The following is a 17,995-nucleotide window of genomic DNA, read 5'->3' as shown; positions in this document are numbered from 1 at the left end:
GGTACTTGAGCCCCTTGGGCTATTTTATCCCTCGGTGGCTGTTTCAGCAAACAATAGAACAAAGCTGATGAGCATGGATTATATGAAGGCCTTCATTGTAGAGTCCTTTACTCGTTCTAAATCTTCTTTATCTTCGGGTGAACAATGTATCACAGTCTCAACAAGCATACCGACAAAGGACTTGCGGAGAAAAGCTATGAGCTGGCTACCCTTTGTCTTGGGTATAATTGTCTATATAATGGCTTTTGGGCCCTCGCTTTTAATCCCATCATTAGGAGCATTCCAGCTCAAGACAGCTCAACGCCTGTCTTCCACCTACTATATATGGGCTAAGAATTATTCGCTGAGTACCTTTTCCATTCACTTACAGGATAGACACTAACACTTCCATCTAGGAACATTTAGATACTACGCTCTCGTATCTACCTACATATGCCAGGGCGGCCTTCTGCTAGATGATCATTGCTAACATATAACATAGCAAACTTAAGGCACCGTGGTATTCGACGACGAGTATCGATCAGAGTATCGATCTGAACATCATTTATTACCTGTCTACGGCTAAGCCCTTTAATAAACATTTCCTCCGCCCTTTTGCCTTCCTTACTAACGAGATTCAGAGATTACCACACCATATATCGTTCCAAGCCTTTCGAGTATATCGTTCTACATTCATATGTCCATCCGGTCAGTCATTCCAAATGTACAGAGACACACATCTCAACAATAGGTCACAATATACCGTGGTCAGCGATCCGCCATATAGTGAGCTAGATTTAACTCTCCTCCCCTGTGATTTGGATTCCATACTAACGCATCTATATAGGTCTTAATGCTTTGTCCAAAAGAATGCTCATAGTCTTTTCTTTTCTTTTCTGAACGGCTAGGTCATTCCCTTGAACCCCCATTATGACTAATTTGGATTTTACAGCTAGCCATATGTCAATAGACTTGCCAAAGAGCTAAGTTATTCCTTTTATAACCCCGTTGTAACTGACTTGTGTCATGTAGATATCCAAGAGGATTCCTATTACCAACAGCTAAGTCATTCTCTTGGCCCTCAGTACTAATATGGAATGTAAAAGCCACACCTCGATGCGTTAATACGACTGCCTGATTAATCTATGACTAAGTACCCATATAACTGGAGCCCTTCCTCTGGATTCAGACTCAGTACTAATCGAATTGACAATATAGACACTCTCTTAAAGGAAACGCTTACATTGCCACAAATCTCACGGAAAGCCACCACAATTAGACTAATAATAAAATTGATTCACAATGAAATTGCAGTATTTGAGAAATATTGCCGGTACGATGTTTATTGTGAGGATAGCATGTCGATTTAGTCTTTCGGTTAGAATCGTACCTAAGTACATAGGTATCGAATCAAACCATTTATAAGCTTATAAGGCAGTTAGGTTTCAGATGTCATGCATAGAATGCCGATGCCTACGTTTCCCCGTATAGCTTGAACTAGATAGCTTTCTAAAATACTTTAAATGTTGGTGCCTTCAATTGAAGTACGAATCAGCGGGGATAGGCCTTCTATTTTTAGGCGCCGATCATTAAGTCCCGTGGCGCAGACTTCACTGCCGCGGGCGAGCTCTGGATATAACCCCCCGCATAACCTGAGTCTCTTGCTGAGTTTTACACACCCCGGAGGACAAGATGATCGATGAAAATTTACCCAGTACGTTGTAAGGACCAAGGAGGCCTCGGCTCTTAGCGAAGGCTACGTCATCCCCCAGCTTCGAGATTCTCATACTGACCGCAGGACAGCGTTCTTTCTCAAGAACAACTCAAAACAGCCTCAGATCAGCACCATATACCATAGTCAACATGGAAGCGACCCCGAACCTGCTTACTCCTTGCGCGCGCTTGACCCCGCCTCCCCAACATCACAAAACCGCTACGGAGTCGCGTTGTACAACCCTTACGTGACAGACGTTGTCTACGGCGAGGTGGCCGTAGTCCCAGATTGGACACAACCGAGTATGTCGGCAGAAACAATACGAGCAAATGGTGGCGATGTACCACCCCCAGAACCCATCCTCCCTACTGAGTTCATTATCCAGCTCTACAACCCCGACCAAGAAATCACAGTGAAACATCATACCAAAACGTGGAACAAACCAGCTCGGTGGGAATTTGAGATGCCGCAAAACACATTCCGTGTTCCGTCCGCTTCAGCGCTAGACCAGACTCAGATCGATCCCTCTATCGCAGACGTAACTCCAAAGTTGAGGTTCAGCTGGCGCAAGGATGGAAAGCTGTCAAAGGATTTGACATGTCTGTTGCATGGCAAAACTTCAACAATTCCCGACACGCGCACAAAGAGCCGCGAGCCAGATATTACTGTTGCTCTGTTTCAAGGACTGAAGGAGCTTACTCTTTACGAGCCCAATCTCTACCGACTCGAGATGGAAGATACAAAGGGGTTGGAGGTCGTCCTGCTCTTGGCAGCCGTTGCGATTCGAGACATTTTCTTTGGGCCTGCCAAGGAGGCCTTTCATATTACCCCCGGTGGACCGAACCTAGCTCGCAAGCCAGTAGCAGGGTCAACTGCAATTGCGGCGCCGACCACACCAACTAGCGATCCCAGGCTCGATCGGAAGAACCCACAGGCACGACCCCTTAGCATGGCAATGAGTGGAAGGCCATCGCCGCCTCGGCTTAGCATCCCGAATTCCTCATCCCCGGCCCCACAAGAGAGGAAGCGACAGGATGAACTCGCAAGACAGGAAGAGGAGCGACGAAGCCAAGAGGTTCTCGCCGCAGAACAAAAAGCACGACGTCGGCGAGAGGCAGAAGTCGAAAAAGAGACCAAACGCCTGCGGAAGTTATACGGGAAAGAAGAAGAGCAAGCACGAAAGCAACGACATACTCCAGCTCCATCTTCTAGGCCCTACCTTCCACCCCGACATACCGGACCCCCTCAACTTTACTCCCACCAACACTCTCAATCTTCAGTCCAACTTTCTTCTCAACCTATCGGTCGTCCCTCTCATCATCCCCGCCAACAATATTCACACGGCGCATCGGTCCCCAATGGCCCATACCTCCACGCATCGGGGCGCATGGATCCCCGAGACCAATCCTCCACCCATCTCATGCAGTCCCGACCACAACAACTACGCCCGCAACCTCGACCGCAGTCTACCGTTGGGTTCCACCCTACCAGCAGCGGTGCTCTCCCAGTGGCATCGAGGCCAACACCTCAAGTCCAGCCGAAAAAGAGCGGTTTCTTTGGGTTCCGGCGCAACAAGGAGGAAAATACTGCTACCAAGCTTGAAAAAAAGCGGAGTTCTATGTTTTGATCATCTATACCCTGGCGCTTCGTCTATTCCCACATCATACTTCGCATTTCGTGGTTATATTTTGCCCTCATTACCATCTCAATGGACCTGGGTACCTGGGTAGTTGCATAGCCATTGCTTTTTCATTACAGTGCACTTAGATGATATCTACTGTTCTACATTTTCAAGTCCTAGTAAATTAGCGATAGCTGCTTGTGTTTCTCGTATTAGACGGTGCCCGAAAGACGACAAATGCCTCACCGCAAGCAAGTGAGTAGATAGATATCTTGAAGCATAGTAAAGGATGATTGGACGGACCTATGTACGTGTGCGATATAACATTTTGCACCTGGTTAACATTGCTTTCTAAGCTTAGCTACAAGGTCTGTGACTTGAAATCTAGTCTAAAGAATTTGTACGGTATATCAAATTTTCACATGAATTCAGAGATTTTTGGCTTCTTAGTTGACATACATGACTATATGGACATACTGGTATAATTGAGGATATGAGTTCGCTAATTTATTTCATGAACTAACAAATAGCTCATCGGAGTAACGGTTGGTCCTCCGAGGGACCGCCATCAGACTTTGAAGCTTTGCCATGCTTCTTTCGGCGGCGCTTCTTTTTGGATTTTGCTTGGCCACTGTCGGGATTTTCTGATTTTGCGTCATCGGTATCAAGAACTGAACCGTCGGTATGGTGGTGGTGGTCGCGATGGCGATGATGGCCGGATGGATGGGATTCACCTTCTGAGGAACTCGTGCAATTTGCATGAAGGACAACTTTGCGAACGCCATTGACATCCACAACCTGTTCTGTGATGCTTCCGCTACGCGCCGGTCCGCGGTGGTGGTAAATAAAGCCTGGTGTACCAGGCGATTCAACACTGCCTTCGTCACTACTAGCCTTCCGCGTCGACCCAGAACGCGGTTGGTTTTCGGAATCGTCGGGTAAAGCAACACTACTAGCCTCGCGCGTCGACCCAGAACGCGGTTGGTCTTCGTGTTCCTCACGGACAGCCTCGGGAATGGAGACTTGGGGAAGGTCTTTGTATTGCTGAGCACCGGTGCCTTTGCTCACGCTGTCCTGCGAAGTCATGGTGCCGTAGCCAAGTTTGAGAGCATGTGCACCATCTTTAGCGTCTGTTCCAGCGGAGTTGAGCAAGCCCGCGCCTATGCCACCTTGATATCCAGTAGAAGAAGTGATAAGCTTTGGGGAGTCGGAGGTGCTTTGTCCAGACTCAAAGTCGGTTTGTGCGGAACGGGAGGGGGAGGTGCTGTTGCGCTTTATCTTGACGGCATGGTAACGAGTTTGGCGCGGTCTGCTCGCGAGGTTGGAGGGACCAAGATGTTTTAGGTGTTCTCGAATCTCATCTGTGGTGCCGACTTGTGTGACCCATTCAGTTGCTGAGTCTGAATTAATGTCGGTATTATTTTTGCGAAGTTGAAAGCGGGGGAGTGGTGCTTCCACAGAACTGCGGCGTCGAATTAAGTCGGAAGGCTTAGGGAGAGATGAAGGTTGTATGGAATCAGGGTGTGTGGAATCTACGTCGATCAAGTCACGATCGGTGACAACAGAGCCATTCAAAGGAGGCTCCTCGACGATCTTGCCTTTGGCAACCCGAGACTTGGGTGCAGGTGTCATTCGTCGGATGGCTTTGTGGACATCAATGAAGACGTCAGATTCGTCAATAATTTCTTCTCCGATCAGTTCTTCAATGACATCTTCTAGGGTGACAACTCCAAGAGCGCCACGATCCTCACTAGGATATTCAGAGACAAGAACCATATGGGACTTTCCCTCTTGGAAGAAATTCACAATATCCAGACAGCTGGTTTCAGGACGTGTTTCAGGAAGTGTAGCCAAAGCAAAATCGCGCACCCGTTTGCAATCTTCCGGGTCGTATGTGATGAGCATCTTGACAAGGAGCATACCGACAAAGTTCATCGGATTCTCAGGGGCGTGAATGGGAATGCGCGAATATCCTTGGGAAAGAATGTGGTGCATCGTGCGTTCGTCCAAGACAGTGTCGGCGGACATAGTGAAGACATCATCCATTGGTGTCATGATGCTGCCTACTGACTTCTCTTTGAGGTCGAGAACTGCACTGATAATGGTCACTTCATCGGAGTTGAGTTGCTCTCCGGCTTCACCCAAGGTTTTGTGGAGAGTGACGAGTGTTTTCAACCCGGCCTTTTTGTAGATAGTACCATGATCCTCTCCAAGCAGCCTGTCTAGCAATTTTGCGATTGGCCAGGCGACTGGAGACATAATGTACATCAAGACCAAGACGCACGGTGCCATCCAGGCACCGATGGGGAGACCGTAACGAACGCAAATGGACTGTGGAACAATTTCGCCAAAGATGACAATCAAAGCAGTGCTTCCTAACACCGCCGGCCAACCACCACCGAGTGTTCGGTCAAGGACGATGGGTAAGGTCTCATTTGTGATCACATTGCTGAGGAGGAGCGTGACAAGAACCCAGTGTTTTCCGTGGTTCAAGAGGTTGAGAACACTAGTGGCATTCTTCCTTTCGTGACCTTCGCCGGATGTCTTGATGACTTGGAGATAAACTTCATCCTGTACGACGAAGTAATCAGGATGTCAGCCTGGTTCATCGGGGAGTTTTTAACCGGGTTGGAAAGAGCTGACCTGTCCCATCAAGGCAATCGTAAGACCCGCAAATGCTCCACCGCTCAACACAAGAGCAGCTGAAAATCCCAAGTAAAGCCATAAACTCGGATCGGTCGGTTCCTTTGGTGGTTCTGTGTCGCGGGATGAGAGAAAAAGAGGCGAGAAGATAGGCGCAGCAGTGGTGAAAGGAACTTGCGATACGGCGACGAGGAGAAGCTTGGCCAGACTCAGCATCAATGGCCGAGCGGCAAACGAGCGGTATGGTGATGAATTCATAAGAGGGGCGTGAGTGGCCAACGGGACATGCTGTGATGTAATGAGTGCTGACCGTCGGTCGCGGTGGAGAGAAGAGAACACCAGGTGGAAATGGGGCAGTTAGAAGGGGGAAGGGAATAGATGAGGGCAACAAGGAGGAAGGAGGGAGAGGGGACAGGGACCTTGAGAGGTGATTAGTGAACCTGAGGAAGCAGCGGAAGGACAACAACAGAGTGAGCAACCGAACAGCAACGGAGATCGGTGGTCGGGAGGCCGGGATAGTGGCTTATTCAGCACTAAACTCCATAACGCTAACCGCTGTCGTGATGTCTGCGGCTTCGAAATCCGCCACCTGGCGCTTAAGGTTGCCCACTCTGCACCGAGTCTGCTGGAGGTCGAGGTCGGATACCACTGTCTGGCAAAGCAGCTCCGAGTTGTGTTCCAGCAAGACTCGGTTGTTGTCCTTTAGTTCCTCTACCTGTTGCTCTGACTGCTCGCCTTGGTCAGCTAGGTACTCCGCTGCATCCTTCAGGTCCTCAATCTCATCCACAAGGGCCTGTTTTTCCCTCGCGAAGTCGTCTGCCTCGGTCTCGAGTTCATCGCACCGGGCTTGTAGACATTCGCCGGCTGCTAGGAAGCCGTCCCTCTCACTCTCGAGCTGGAGGTATGCTTCCTCCTTGACTCGAAGGTCACCGGCAATCTTAGCATTGGCGGTCTGTAGCTCGCCCAGCTGCGCTTCCTTAGCGGCGAGTTCTTTCTCCAGGCGCTTTCCTTCCTGCGCCGCTCTCTCAACCGCCTCACGCTGCTGGGCTCGCGCAGTCTCCGCCTCTGCCTTGACTGTCGATGTTGCCTTAACCGATTCCTTCTCGTGGCCGGCCTTGACTGCCATCAGCTCCTCGCTATGAGTCTGCTTTAGCAACTTGACAACCTCCTCATGCTTCTGATCAGCAAACAGCATCGCGCTTGCCACCGCATCACTCACTTGCTGCTGGGCCAGCTCATGAGGGATGGCGGGGGTCGCCTTCATCTGCTGTTGGAGGTAGGCGTTTTCGTTGCTAAGCGCGGTGATGGCGGCGTGGAGAGACTGAATCTGGTCGTCGGTGCGGGCCACATAGTCTCGAGCCTCGCCCTCGAAGCTGACCAGCTTCGACTCCCACGCCGCATTGACAATCGCCACCTGCGCAATGGCAGTGAATGTTTTTTCCGACCGACCACGTTCCCGCTTCCCAACTCCGTATTTTTTGGCCGGGGCCCAACGAGGACGCTCCTTCGTCTCGCGGACGGGAGTTTCCAGGGCCTGCTGCTGTAGGTGTTCCAGGTCCTCGAACTTGCGCCGCCACTGGCGGCACTCGACGATTACCCGATCCTTCGCAAGCAGGGATTCCTTGATACCCCGGGAGACAGTCGCCAGTTGGGCGTCCAGGTGGAGGACCTCTTTTCCATGGCGTTTCTTCTCGGTCTCCCGGGCTCTCTCAGAATCGCGAACTCGTGCCTCCGTGCTACGCAGCTGCTGCTCCAAAACCCTCACCTGGGCTCTCAGACTTTTCTCGGTCTCGGTGGCCTCGGTGGAGTGGGTGGCCGGGGTGACCTGGGTGACTTCGACATCGGCCACCCACACTGCCACCGATTGCACCAACTGGAAAAGCCATGCGCGGGGACTATTGAATGTCAGTCTCAATTTATATTTGGATGTGTTTTTGGATTGGCTTTTGGCAGGGTATTTGGCAGGGTATTTGGATGGGACATATGAGGGATGGGTTCTCCTAAACTTACCCGCTGATGCAGCAAATCCCCGTCACCAACAAGGTGAAACCAACCACAACACTTCCAACAAATTGGACAAGGTCGCTGTGCCAGTACGCGGCCATGGCCGCAAGCAGGGCAACAAACACAAACGAATCGATGCGAGGCATTGTGTTTCAAGAATAAAAAACGATTTAGAATGGGAAAGTTAGGGAGAGAAGAGAAGAAGAAGAAGAAGAAGAAGAAGAAAGAGAAAAACAAAAACAAGAGTCGAGGTTTTAAGACCAGTCCTACGCGTTCCTTCCTGAATTGAACGACTACCCATTCAAACGGTCCCCTAACCACCCAAGGCAGCCTTCAGGCATCTACTCCAAATAATTAGAATGATATCTATCAATGGCCCTGGTTTACAATAGCATAACTACGTATTATCTGCATTGTGGGTTATTGTGGAGTTGTAGATTCAATAAATTAAGCTTTGCGGCCCGTGTGGGGTACATGAACCGACGGAACAATGGCGTAACGTCACAAATACCATAGAAAATGGCACTCGTATTGAAAACTGACTGCCAAGTCTTCCTAATCAAGTTAGACCACTGTGCCAATAGAGATTTGACTGTGCCAATAGGGATCCCCTTCGTTGAAATGTACTTGAAGCAGATGGATCCTGCTTGAACCTCCTGTCGTAGAAAATGATAGCGGACAGCGATCTGTTTCGTACGTGCATGATATTCTAGATTCTTCGCAAGAGCAATAGCACCAGTGTTGTTGGCGTGAATGGTGACAGGCTTGTTTAGCAAGGCATGCTGTGGTTCATGCATACGACGCTCTGTAAGAAGCAAGATAAGCCACTTTTCTTCTTGTGCGGCGAGAGCTTGTGCAATGTATTCGGATTCAGTAGATGACAATGCAACAGACGCTTGCTTTTTGGAAGCCCTGGAAATAGGACCAATAGCCAGGTGAAAAACAAAGCCAGATGTGGAGATTCCATTTGTCGAGTGCGGGCTAATGTGGCCAGCGTCGCAGAATCCATGGAGTGACAATGATGATGTGATTGATCACGATGATACCAGATCGCAAGGTCAACTGTTCCTGCAAGATAACAAACAGGCGTTTGACACCTTGTTCATGCTGGGGGCCCGGATTTCTAGCATGCTTTGCTAGCTGGATGGCAGCATACGAGATGTCCGGTCGAGTCCCAACCATCAGCCAGATAGCTTTTACCACTTGCTCTTGATAGAGCTTTCTTGCTGTGAGTGACGTAGTCCCAGTGTATGCAATCAGGGGTTCTTTCTCGTTGAATGGGGTTGACACTGACTTGCAGTTTTGCATGCCGTATTGATGAAGAAGAGTAGTAATAAACTTCTTCTGGGAGAGAGAGATAGATCCTGCATGTCTCTGGACTTCAATTGCAAGGTATTCTTTAACAGAGCCTTTGTCAGTGAGGATGAAATGCTGTGCCTTTATCAATCCATTTGACAAAAACAGAATGATCAGCGTGAGTTTTCTGAAAGGCCATCGTTAGCAAGGCATCATGCAAAAGCATATACCATTCCCTAGAAGCTTGTTTCAATCTATAGACGGATTTCATCAACAATTCTATCTTGTCATATCGAGGGTTTGCTTACTGAGATGTAGGCTTTGCTTGCTGAGATGAAGAAGAAGCTTTTGCTTGCTAGGATAAAGAAGCTTTTATAGAAGAAGCTTCTTTGATCTTTGCTGTTTCTTCAGCTATCTTTTCCGCACCTCCGGCTACCTGATTCTCTGGTAGTTCAATGATAGACTCCTTAATGTCTGCATTCAGGAATGCGGTCTTGATGTCGAAATGGTGAAGCTCCCAGCCTAGCGCAGCGGAAATTGCACAAAAGATTTTGAAAGACATAGGCTTTGCAACAACAGCGTATACTTCATGGAAGTCGACGTCTTTAACTTGATTGAACCCCCTTGCAACGAGGCGGGCTTTGTAGCGGCCATCGTCCTTCTTAATGTCGAAGACCCAGCGAAGGATAAGGGGTTCCGTCTTTGTCTTATTGGCGTCTCTATCAACGATCTTCCAGGTGCCATTTTGCAAGTGGGGTTGTAGCTCTTTTTGTGTGGCAGAAAGCCATTTATCTCTTTCTTTGCAGTTCATGACATCGACCCGGCCGTTAGGGATATACCCTATATCCTCTGCTGTAAGATTGGAGGACTGTGTGCTGGAGGACTGAGAGAACTATATGTTGTCATCTTCCCCCCGGCTTTGGGTGGCTGTGAAAATAGAGAGTATGACATCGTTATTATCACATGCATAAAGCACGGTTGCAGTAGGATCCAAAGTAATACAATGGGAAGCGAGGTGCTCCAGCATAGCACGGCTTGGATTTTCAATCCTGGTTGATGTGCGGAGAGGTTGTTGAGAGACAGGCTGCTGTTGAGAAGCAAGCTCATCAGCATCAGCATCTTCCTGTGCAGGTTGAATTGATTCATGAAGCAAGTTCGGCAGTGAGGAAGGCATTTGCATGTTGGGATCTTGATCTTGCTGTACGTCCACAGGATAATCATCCTGAGATCGTACGGGATCATCCTGGGATTCCACAACATCAGGCTCACCCCCTTCCTCCGGCGCCACCTTTTTTCCCACCACACCATTGTCGAGACCATTCGTCGGATTCGCTCAGTTCGGCGGAGAGGACTCGGCGGGTTGTTGAGGGAGGAATTCAATAGGAACGTAGCGAGAATCAGCTTCTTGATGCTTTGAAAACGGCTTTCCAGCATTTAGATCGTCAGATGCTTTTGGAATAGAGACAACAGGCATCTTATCGAAAACAACGTCTCGGGAAATGACAATCTTTGTAGAAACATCATGAATTTGATAATGACCTCGTTGATCATAACCAAGGAGACGTCCTTCCGCGGAGTGCGGGTGCAGCTTTGTTTTGCGCTTATCCTTTGGAATCATAAACCAGCATTGACAGCCTAGTGCACGAAGGTGTGAAATGTCAGGTTGATAACCGAAGACCTTTTCGAACGGAGTGCATTCGATTTTAGAATGATAGATTCGGTTTTGAGTGTAATTGAAACCCTGGATGATTGGACCCCATAAATACTTGGGTATCTCGTGTTCCGACATGGTTGAAACGAGAGGTTCAACAAGATGCTTGTTCTTGACCTCGGGAATGCCGTTCAAATGAGGACAATACGGCGAGACAGGGTCCCAGACTTGCTTTTAGAAAGCAGATGGTCTCGAAGAGGTTCATGCTCGCCGGCGTTATCACCAACTACTCTTTTGATCTTGAGATTCAATTGGGCTTGGAACCACTGCTCGATTTGAATAAATTTATCAAGCAATTCCGACTTGTGTTTTAGAAGAAACACCCAGCAAAAACGGGACGCATCGTCAGTGAATGTGACGTAGTAGTTGTAGCCTCCGTAGGAAGCAATACTACACGGTCCCCAGATATCGATGTGAATTAAATCACCTAGATTCGTGCGGATGGATTTGTTCTTGCCGAAAGGTAAAGCATGGCCTTTGCCTAGTACGCATAGAGCGCAAGGCCGGGTAAGAACTGATTTCTTAATGTTCAAACCCTCGACATGATCCTAGGTTTTCCTCACACGGGCTTCTACATGTCAGGCTCGTCGATGAGCAAGATCCATAGAGATAGCAACAGGCTGAGCAGTTTTTGACTAAATGCCAGCTGCTGCATAAAGATCTCTATCTTCCGGGGATAGCCAGTTTAACAATCGTAGGCCATGGCTTGCAATAAACTCAAGGATAAGGGAAAGGCTGAAGCGGACCGTCCGTTCTAAGTTGATTAAAACCTACTTCCACTCTGGGCTTAGTGGTACTCTGGACACTGCTAAGAGCTCTCAGTAACAACGTGCACGGTCGACTTGGCACTAGAGCTTGCATCTTCTCAAACTGGATACTGCGGGTTTCGGCCAATGGGGGGCATGTATTGATAGATTAGTGATAGTTGCCCTTCCGGCTTAGCCGCCAGGCCTTAATGAATTGTTTGTTTGTTTATTGCACTGCATTTTCTACCTTAGCGTATCACACAAGTGTATATCAACACATGTGAAATGATTATATGTAAGAAAAAAAAACTAGGAGACTACATCCCGCCAGACTTTTTCAGTGACTTCTCCAAAGTGGAGCAAGGAGTAGACAAGGGCCAATCATATGCAATAATTCCTAACACCCTATGAGCGTTATTCTCATCACAAAGCCTCAAAGCAGATTGATCGACAGGCCGCTTCACCTTCTCATCTAATGCCAGTTCCGGATTTTTCTGTCCTCGTCTTCCCATATTGGCCAACTTTTCACATGAATGCCAAAGCTTTGGGTTTCAAGGTTTGACTGATCATAGCTTCCTAGTAGGAGGTGTCCACCTCCATATGAATCCTGATACTATCATTGCGCACGAGATCTGTTCGGGATAGAGCTGGCGGGGAATGAAGGCATCTACCTCTCAATCTTAGGTTCATACTATTAGATACGATATCTATATGATAGACAGATCTAGTAGGACTACTATGAATATTGTAGTGCATTGGAAAATGTCATGTTGCGTTAGGAAAGGAAGAGAACTAGCTACTATAAGACTAATTGTACTAGGAGCAAGCAAGCGAGATCACATGACCTCTAACACTGTGATGTGGAAATTGACCTAGGTTGTTGCATAGAAATTGAAGCAAAACTCAAATCTGGCAGCAGTGACGCCCGAACAATCCAGCCCCGGGTTATGTTGAGGTAGAATTTGGATGGTCCAGTTGGTGAACGGACCAACCTTTGAATATGTCTCGTCAGTTGCCGAGCCTATATCCCCGTCTACTGTGTCGTGGTCTGGATAATGGGGATTCTTCATGTTATACTTGAACCTGACGGGAAGAGGGGCGTGTTGGAAATCAAACCTAGTGTGATCCCTGTTCAAGATTGTCTCGGTTCCCTGGTGTTTGAGTGTAATATCGAGATATCCATTGGACGTCTTTGCACCATCCAGAAACACACGGACCTTTAGTAGACGAATGTCGATCATTCCATCAAAAGGGTTGGGAGTTCCTGTGGGTGGAACAACTGGGATCGGAACCGTGCGTACAACTCCATCTTTCCCTCCCAGCCTGATGGACCGGACGTAGCGATCAGGGATAGTGTAGGGCAGCTCCTTGTATGTCTGAGGGTTGTGGCCCATACTTTCCTTGTACGAAGTGTATTGGGTGGAAAGTTTGCTGTACACATTTCCCAACGTCGAGGCATTGAACTGAGAAAACTTGAAGCCCTCCATTGCCTTACCGATGTAGTTTTCCTTGTCGAGAGCAACGAACTGATATGCCAGTTGCATCGTGTGCAGCCAGTTTTGTGTTGTATGTATGCTGTCGGTGTATAGCTTTTTCATGAATGCTGTCATGGTTGGATGATCTGCACCCAATTCGTCATACCGCTGGCGAGTGATGTCGATCTGCTCAACGGCGAGCGAGTCAAGTTCGGTTTGGCATTTGATCAGCAACGACACGGCTTTTGTATACCCCAATACCGCTGTATTGCGTTGTTGGACAATCTCTAAGTTGACCAATTAGAATGTTTACATCAATAGATAGTTAAGACTCACCGATGTAATCATCGAATCTTTTTTTGACCTCCTTTACCATATCATCCCCAAGAACATCGTGGAATTCCCCTAGGAGCTTCTCCATTTCTGCTGCAGCGACACGTAGCTTGGTTGCCCCTGGGTCATCAAAATTGACGCCGCCATCCTTGAGAACTTTGAACCCTTCGCCAAGTCCGTCGATCGTTCCACTCATATCCTTGACTTCCCTCAATAGAAGCTCTCTCTTGACCTTAATGCCACTGTCTGACTCGAGCTTTGTGAGTGCTGTATTTGCCAAATTTGCGCCTTGGAGAATGACCATGGGTGCAGATCCGTGTACAAAGATGATCTGGGAAAGAGCAGACATGAGGTCGTCAAACGAAACGCTGGTGGAAAGTTTGATTTTATCTTTCACCTTGTCAAACTGTCTTAAAAGGCTTTCCTTTGCCGGTTTGATAGACTGGTCGGAGACCTGTATTCTGTCGAAATTATCAGTGAGGCTGTTTTTCTCTTCCTTGATTTGATCGTCGACCAGGCCTTTGCGAAAGGTGCATTTGGTCTGTCGGTCCCGAATGGCCTCCTTCTTTTGCTGAGCATCCATCTCCCCTCGTAGAAAGGTGAGGTAAGTTTTTTCGGCTTTCTCCAGGGTTTCTATCATGGGGCGGATGGCGCCTTCGTAGAACTTGAATGAGCCTCTGGGAACATTTTCCTGGCTTTTACCATAGGAATTGTTGCCAGATAGCAGACTGGCCAGGTTGGCTTCAGCCTCGTTTTTGATACCACGCAGGAGACTGAAGGATATGGGCTCTTGCGTTTTATCTCCGTTGCTGAGTATATACAAGGAAGACTCAGCATCCCGGTATACCTGCGCAAGCTTTGTCTGAGAGATCTTGGCCTCCTTCTCGGAGACACCCAAGAATGCCAGTCTTCTCGCAAGCCGATTAAAAATAACAGAAGCCCTGGCCTTGTCTTCTTTTGTCCCACAGAACCAGAGAAGGTTTCCCATGTCAAGCAGCATTCGGCACTGTGTAGGATGCGCAAAGCACACATTGCCGTCAAGGATCTTGTCTTTTTGATCGAGACGATACACCTGTGGGGGTACTTCGACTTTTCCAGGGGCGCCAGAGGGCCCGCGCGCTTTAGTCCCCATACCGCCTGTGCCGTATAAGCCACCATGCACAGAAATGTGTTGTTGGATGGTACCCGTCAGGTTGTTGCGTGCCGTTTGGAGGTTGTCAAATAGTTCATAGATATCATTCTGTATCGTTTCCCTTGAGGTTTTGAGCATCGACTCCTTTGTCTTCACTGAGTCAGGCAGCTTCACTGCCTTTCCGATCTCCTTCTGATTGACGACTGCTACTAGGAGGTCGGCATCGCTCTGCAGATCTCGGGGCCAAACTTGTTTCTCGTCCTGTAGCTTCTTGTATAATCGAACGCACAGTTCAAAAGCCTCTTGGAATTTGCTGCTTATGATCACAGTGATCTTTCCTCCGTTTCCCCCGTTTCCACCAGCAGGGCCAGTGTCCTGTCCTGTCACGGCATCACGGTTAAGCCCTGCACCCCCATCACCTATTATTATATATTAGCTACTTTATTGTACAGATTTGATGGTAGCCCCTGCTTACTGTAGAAAGAAAGCTTCTCTGCAGCGGAAGGATCAATGTGCTCCGCATAGATCTGAAGATCTCCTCCATCATATCCGTTGGGATGATTTCCATCACCTCCCTTCCCAGAAATGGCTATTTTACAGCCCTTCGGTGTTACTTCCGGGCCATACAGTTCGCTGGTGAAAATACCGAAACCATTGCCGGGCGGATCGTGTTGGTTATCAATCTTTAAGTCTCCGGTGAGGCTAAACTGCTCCACGTACAAAGCAAATGGAGTTTTGATACTCGTCTCAGGACTATGAGAATCATCTGAAACGGATAAGAGAAGTTGAGAATCAGTCAAAGGGTATTTGACCGTATCAGGGTCTGGAAGGGGCTTTGAGGGCATTTTGTTTCACTTTGGATGTAAGAAATAACAAAAAGTGTGTTGCTTCAATTGGTGTTGACAGATGCTGTAAATTATGCTCAATATTCCACTGCGTTATTTATACAGTTATCTATCTTCTCATCATTGCCAGATCGGCGTCTCCGTGTTAACATCCTGACATAGAGGCGTAGGATGACTTCCCAGCTTTCAGCTAGTTATGCACCAAACAACAAAAGCAGCATCATACATCATGTACCCCTCTTCCTATTACGTAGGATCAGCCAGCCAGGCAAGTTGTAGTTTTCAGCTACTCCTTCGTTACATTTGACGAGCTGAACTCTGGGGTTGCGGGATTATTATGCATAAAAAAAAAATGTGATTGTTGCTGCAGAATGGTTGCAACATACAATCAACCAATAATCATTAGGCATATGGGTTCAGGATGCAGGTGTAGATCCTCCGCTGATGAACAGGGGACCAAACGGCATATTGAGCCTGACCAATAGCGGCTATTCCTACTAATTTTCTTATTTCCTCAGCTAGTTGATCCTTCTTTCGTTACACCTTGGGACAGAAAGCCACTTACCAGTATCTTCCGACCGTACTTATGTATAGGCATTCTCTCACCCAACTTTACTCTATATAAGAGAAGATTTGTTGCTCATCACTCTTACTCTCTAAACATTTAAACACAACTGCTTCATCACCATCACCATAATATTATCCATATCTTTGAACGTGTCACTATGGCCCTCCCCCAGAAATCAAAAGCAGACTATTACCAAAAGCTCAGTGGCAAAGAAACCACTGACGACTGGGATATTCTAGTGTCCTACTCGGAAAAGGAGTTGAACAGTTTACTTGACAAGGTCTGGGGCGAGAAGAAATTCTTCTACAACCACACATTCCCTGGTGCGAAGGAGACTGTGGAAGACGTTACGATCGAGCACAGTTTCGATCTGAGCTTGACTTCACCCCGGTTGAGCTTCGATTCCATGAATAATGAAGGACCAAAGGTCAATCTCACCATGGGATTCACCGGAACAATGAAAACAACGGTCACAGTAGGCAGTGCGAAACCAAAGGAAACAAAGAAGGACATTCCTGCGGGTTCCGCCGATTTGGTAATGAAGGTTCCACTTACGTCTTTCAACCTTACCAAGAAGGATATCGAGGTAGGTCATTACCCTTCTTCTGTCTGTAAAGAGCAGCTAGACTGACAGGAGCATGACCAGGATGCCAAGCATATCATCCATTTTGGAGACACGGGCGACAGCGATCATTGTGTGATCTTTCATTTCCAGAACATGGGCTCTGAATGGACTATTGCGCCCCACGCAGGACTTGACAAGGTTGTGGAGGAACAGCTCAACAAGGCCGGCCCTTCAGTTCAAGCGTGGTTCAAGGATATCGAAAATGTGGATATGATTGATTACGGGCTGGCCAAAATCAATACCAAAACTGATCCAACATCGAAACTGCTCCGCCCCAAGTCGTACAAGCTTGTCTCATCCAAAGGACTGCTGAATCTCTTCATCCAGACCGAAGGTGGGAGTAGCAGTCCAGGGAATGACCAGAATACCCAGTTTGGACGTCGGTACAGCGACTTTGGCTTTAGTTCTATACCACAGGACCACACGGCGTGTATTATCATCTCTCGCGAACTTTTCTTCAAGAAGTTTCTCTTAGACAGGATGGGCAAACTGTCCTCTGCGGTGGACGTGGTCGACAAGACCAAGTCTAAAAGCGAATCAACCCCTGGTGCTCTCCTGGACATCAAGTACAAGAAATCAATTATTGTCCCTGGGAAAAGCTACTTCGTCTATCCGATCAATTATTACATCGAAGAGTGTGATATTGATTGGAATGAGTATCCCCTTCACCTTACACTTTTAGATGAGTCACCTTATACGAGCCCAAAATATAAATGGGACTGGGATTTTTCTGCCCATACAAACTACTGGGCCAACGCTGCTAAGGTTGGCCTCGAGGTTAAAGCTAAGGTTGAAGGAGTAAGTACACCCCTTTCTGGCAACTTGCTATAGCCCTACCGTGTTTAACATTCGTGCAGAGCGAAAGAACCCTCGCATGGGTGAAGGATTTCAAGATTGATTTCGATCTTTCACTAACCGACAGTGATCAGCCAACAACGTGGACTGAGCCAGCCCACCCTGGTGCTGAACTCACACCTCATGCCTCTCTTCCCAAATTCAGTTTTGCCTTGGACGAGCTCAACTTCTTTGCGACCCAGAATATACTGGCTCCGGGTGAGAAGTTTATTTCAGTCTCCGGTATGATGTTCCCTGGGGATCTTGTGCTGATGGGCACAATTCCTGCGAAATAAGGGGGTTTTCTACTGCAGTTTGGGTGGTAAATGTACGTAGATGCAGCAGATTTCCTGATCCCTGTCCTGTCAGATGCAGTGTAAGCCAGATTGAACGGATTTTGCATGATAACCCTTACAATGATTACTACACTCGGATAAATTTCTCGTGATATATATGTACCCCTCTTTTG

At 47.9% G+C, this 17,995-nt stretch overlaps 5 protein-coding genes across 5 annotated transcripts; 2 read left to right on the top strand and 3 right to left on the bottom strand.

Moving 5' to 3' along the window:
- Positions 1-1,637: 1,637 nt before the first annotated feature.
- N7537_001914 (uncharacterized protein) lies at positions 1,638-3,320 on the top strand (the record flags this gene model as incomplete). Its single annotated transcript, XM_056892972.1, has 2 exons — positions 1,638-1,693; positions 1,783-3,320. The coding sequence occupies exons 1-2, from the start codon at positions 1,672-1,674 to the stop codon at positions 3,318-3,320; spliced, it is 1,560 nt and encodes a 519-aa protein (XP_056757967.1). The 5' UTR covers positions 1,638-1,671.
- Positions 3,321-3,845: 525 nt separating this feature from the next.
- N7537_001913 (putative DUF21 and CBS domain protein (Mam3)) lies at positions 3,846-6,215 on the bottom strand (the record flags this gene model as incomplete). The annotated part of the gene is made up of 2 exons (XM_056892971.1): positions 3,846-5,885; positions 5,958-6,215. The coding sequence occupies 2 exons, from the start codon at positions 6,213-6,215 to the stop codon at positions 3,846-3,848; spliced, it is 2,298 nt and encodes a 765-aa protein (XP_056757966.1).
- A 265-nt stretch (positions 6,216-6,480) lies between these two features.
- On the bottom strand, positions 6,481-8,107 carry N7537_001912 (uncharacterized protein; the record flags this gene model as incomplete). Its single annotated transcript, XM_056892970.1, has 2 exons — positions 6,481-7,852; positions 7,968-8,107. The coding sequence occupies 2 exons, from the start codon at positions 8,105-8,107 to the stop codon at positions 6,481-6,483; spliced, it is 1,512 nt and encodes a 503-aa protein (XP_056757965.1).
- Positions 8,108-12,290: 4,183 nt separating this feature from the next.
- N7537_001911 (uncharacterized protein) lies at positions 12,291-15,499 on the bottom strand (the record flags this gene model as incomplete). Its single annotated transcript, XM_056892969.1, has 4 exons — positions 12,291-12,346; positions 12,703-13,476; positions 13,526-15,073; positions 15,130-15,499. 4 exons carry the CDS (start codon positions 15,497-15,499, stop codon positions 12,291-12,293), a joined length of 2,748 nt encoding a protein of 915 aa, XP_056757964.1.
- A 725-nt stretch (positions 15,500-16,224) lies between these two features.
- On the top strand, positions 16,225-17,822 carry N7537_001910 (uncharacterized protein; the record flags this gene model as incomplete). The annotated part of the gene is made up of 3 exons (XM_056892968.1): positions 16,225-16,653; positions 16,714-17,490; positions 17,550-17,822. 3 exons carry the CDS (start codon positions 16,225-16,227, stop codon positions 17,820-17,822), a joined length of 1,479 nt encoding a protein of 492 aa, XP_056757963.1.
- Between the last annotated feature and the right edge of the window lie 173 nt (positions 17,823-17,995).

This window comes from Penicillium hordei (genome assembly GCF_028827395.1).
Source record: "Penicillium hordei strain IBT 12815 chromosome Unknown utg000001l_segment0_segment0, whole genome shotgun sequence".
NCBI lineage: Eukaryota > Fungi > Ascomycota > Eurotiomycetes > Eurotiales > Aspergillaceae > Penicillium > Penicillium hordei.
The sequence above is the reverse complement of the archived record's forward strand: the minus strand, read 5'-3'. Positions and strand labels throughout refer to the sequence as shown.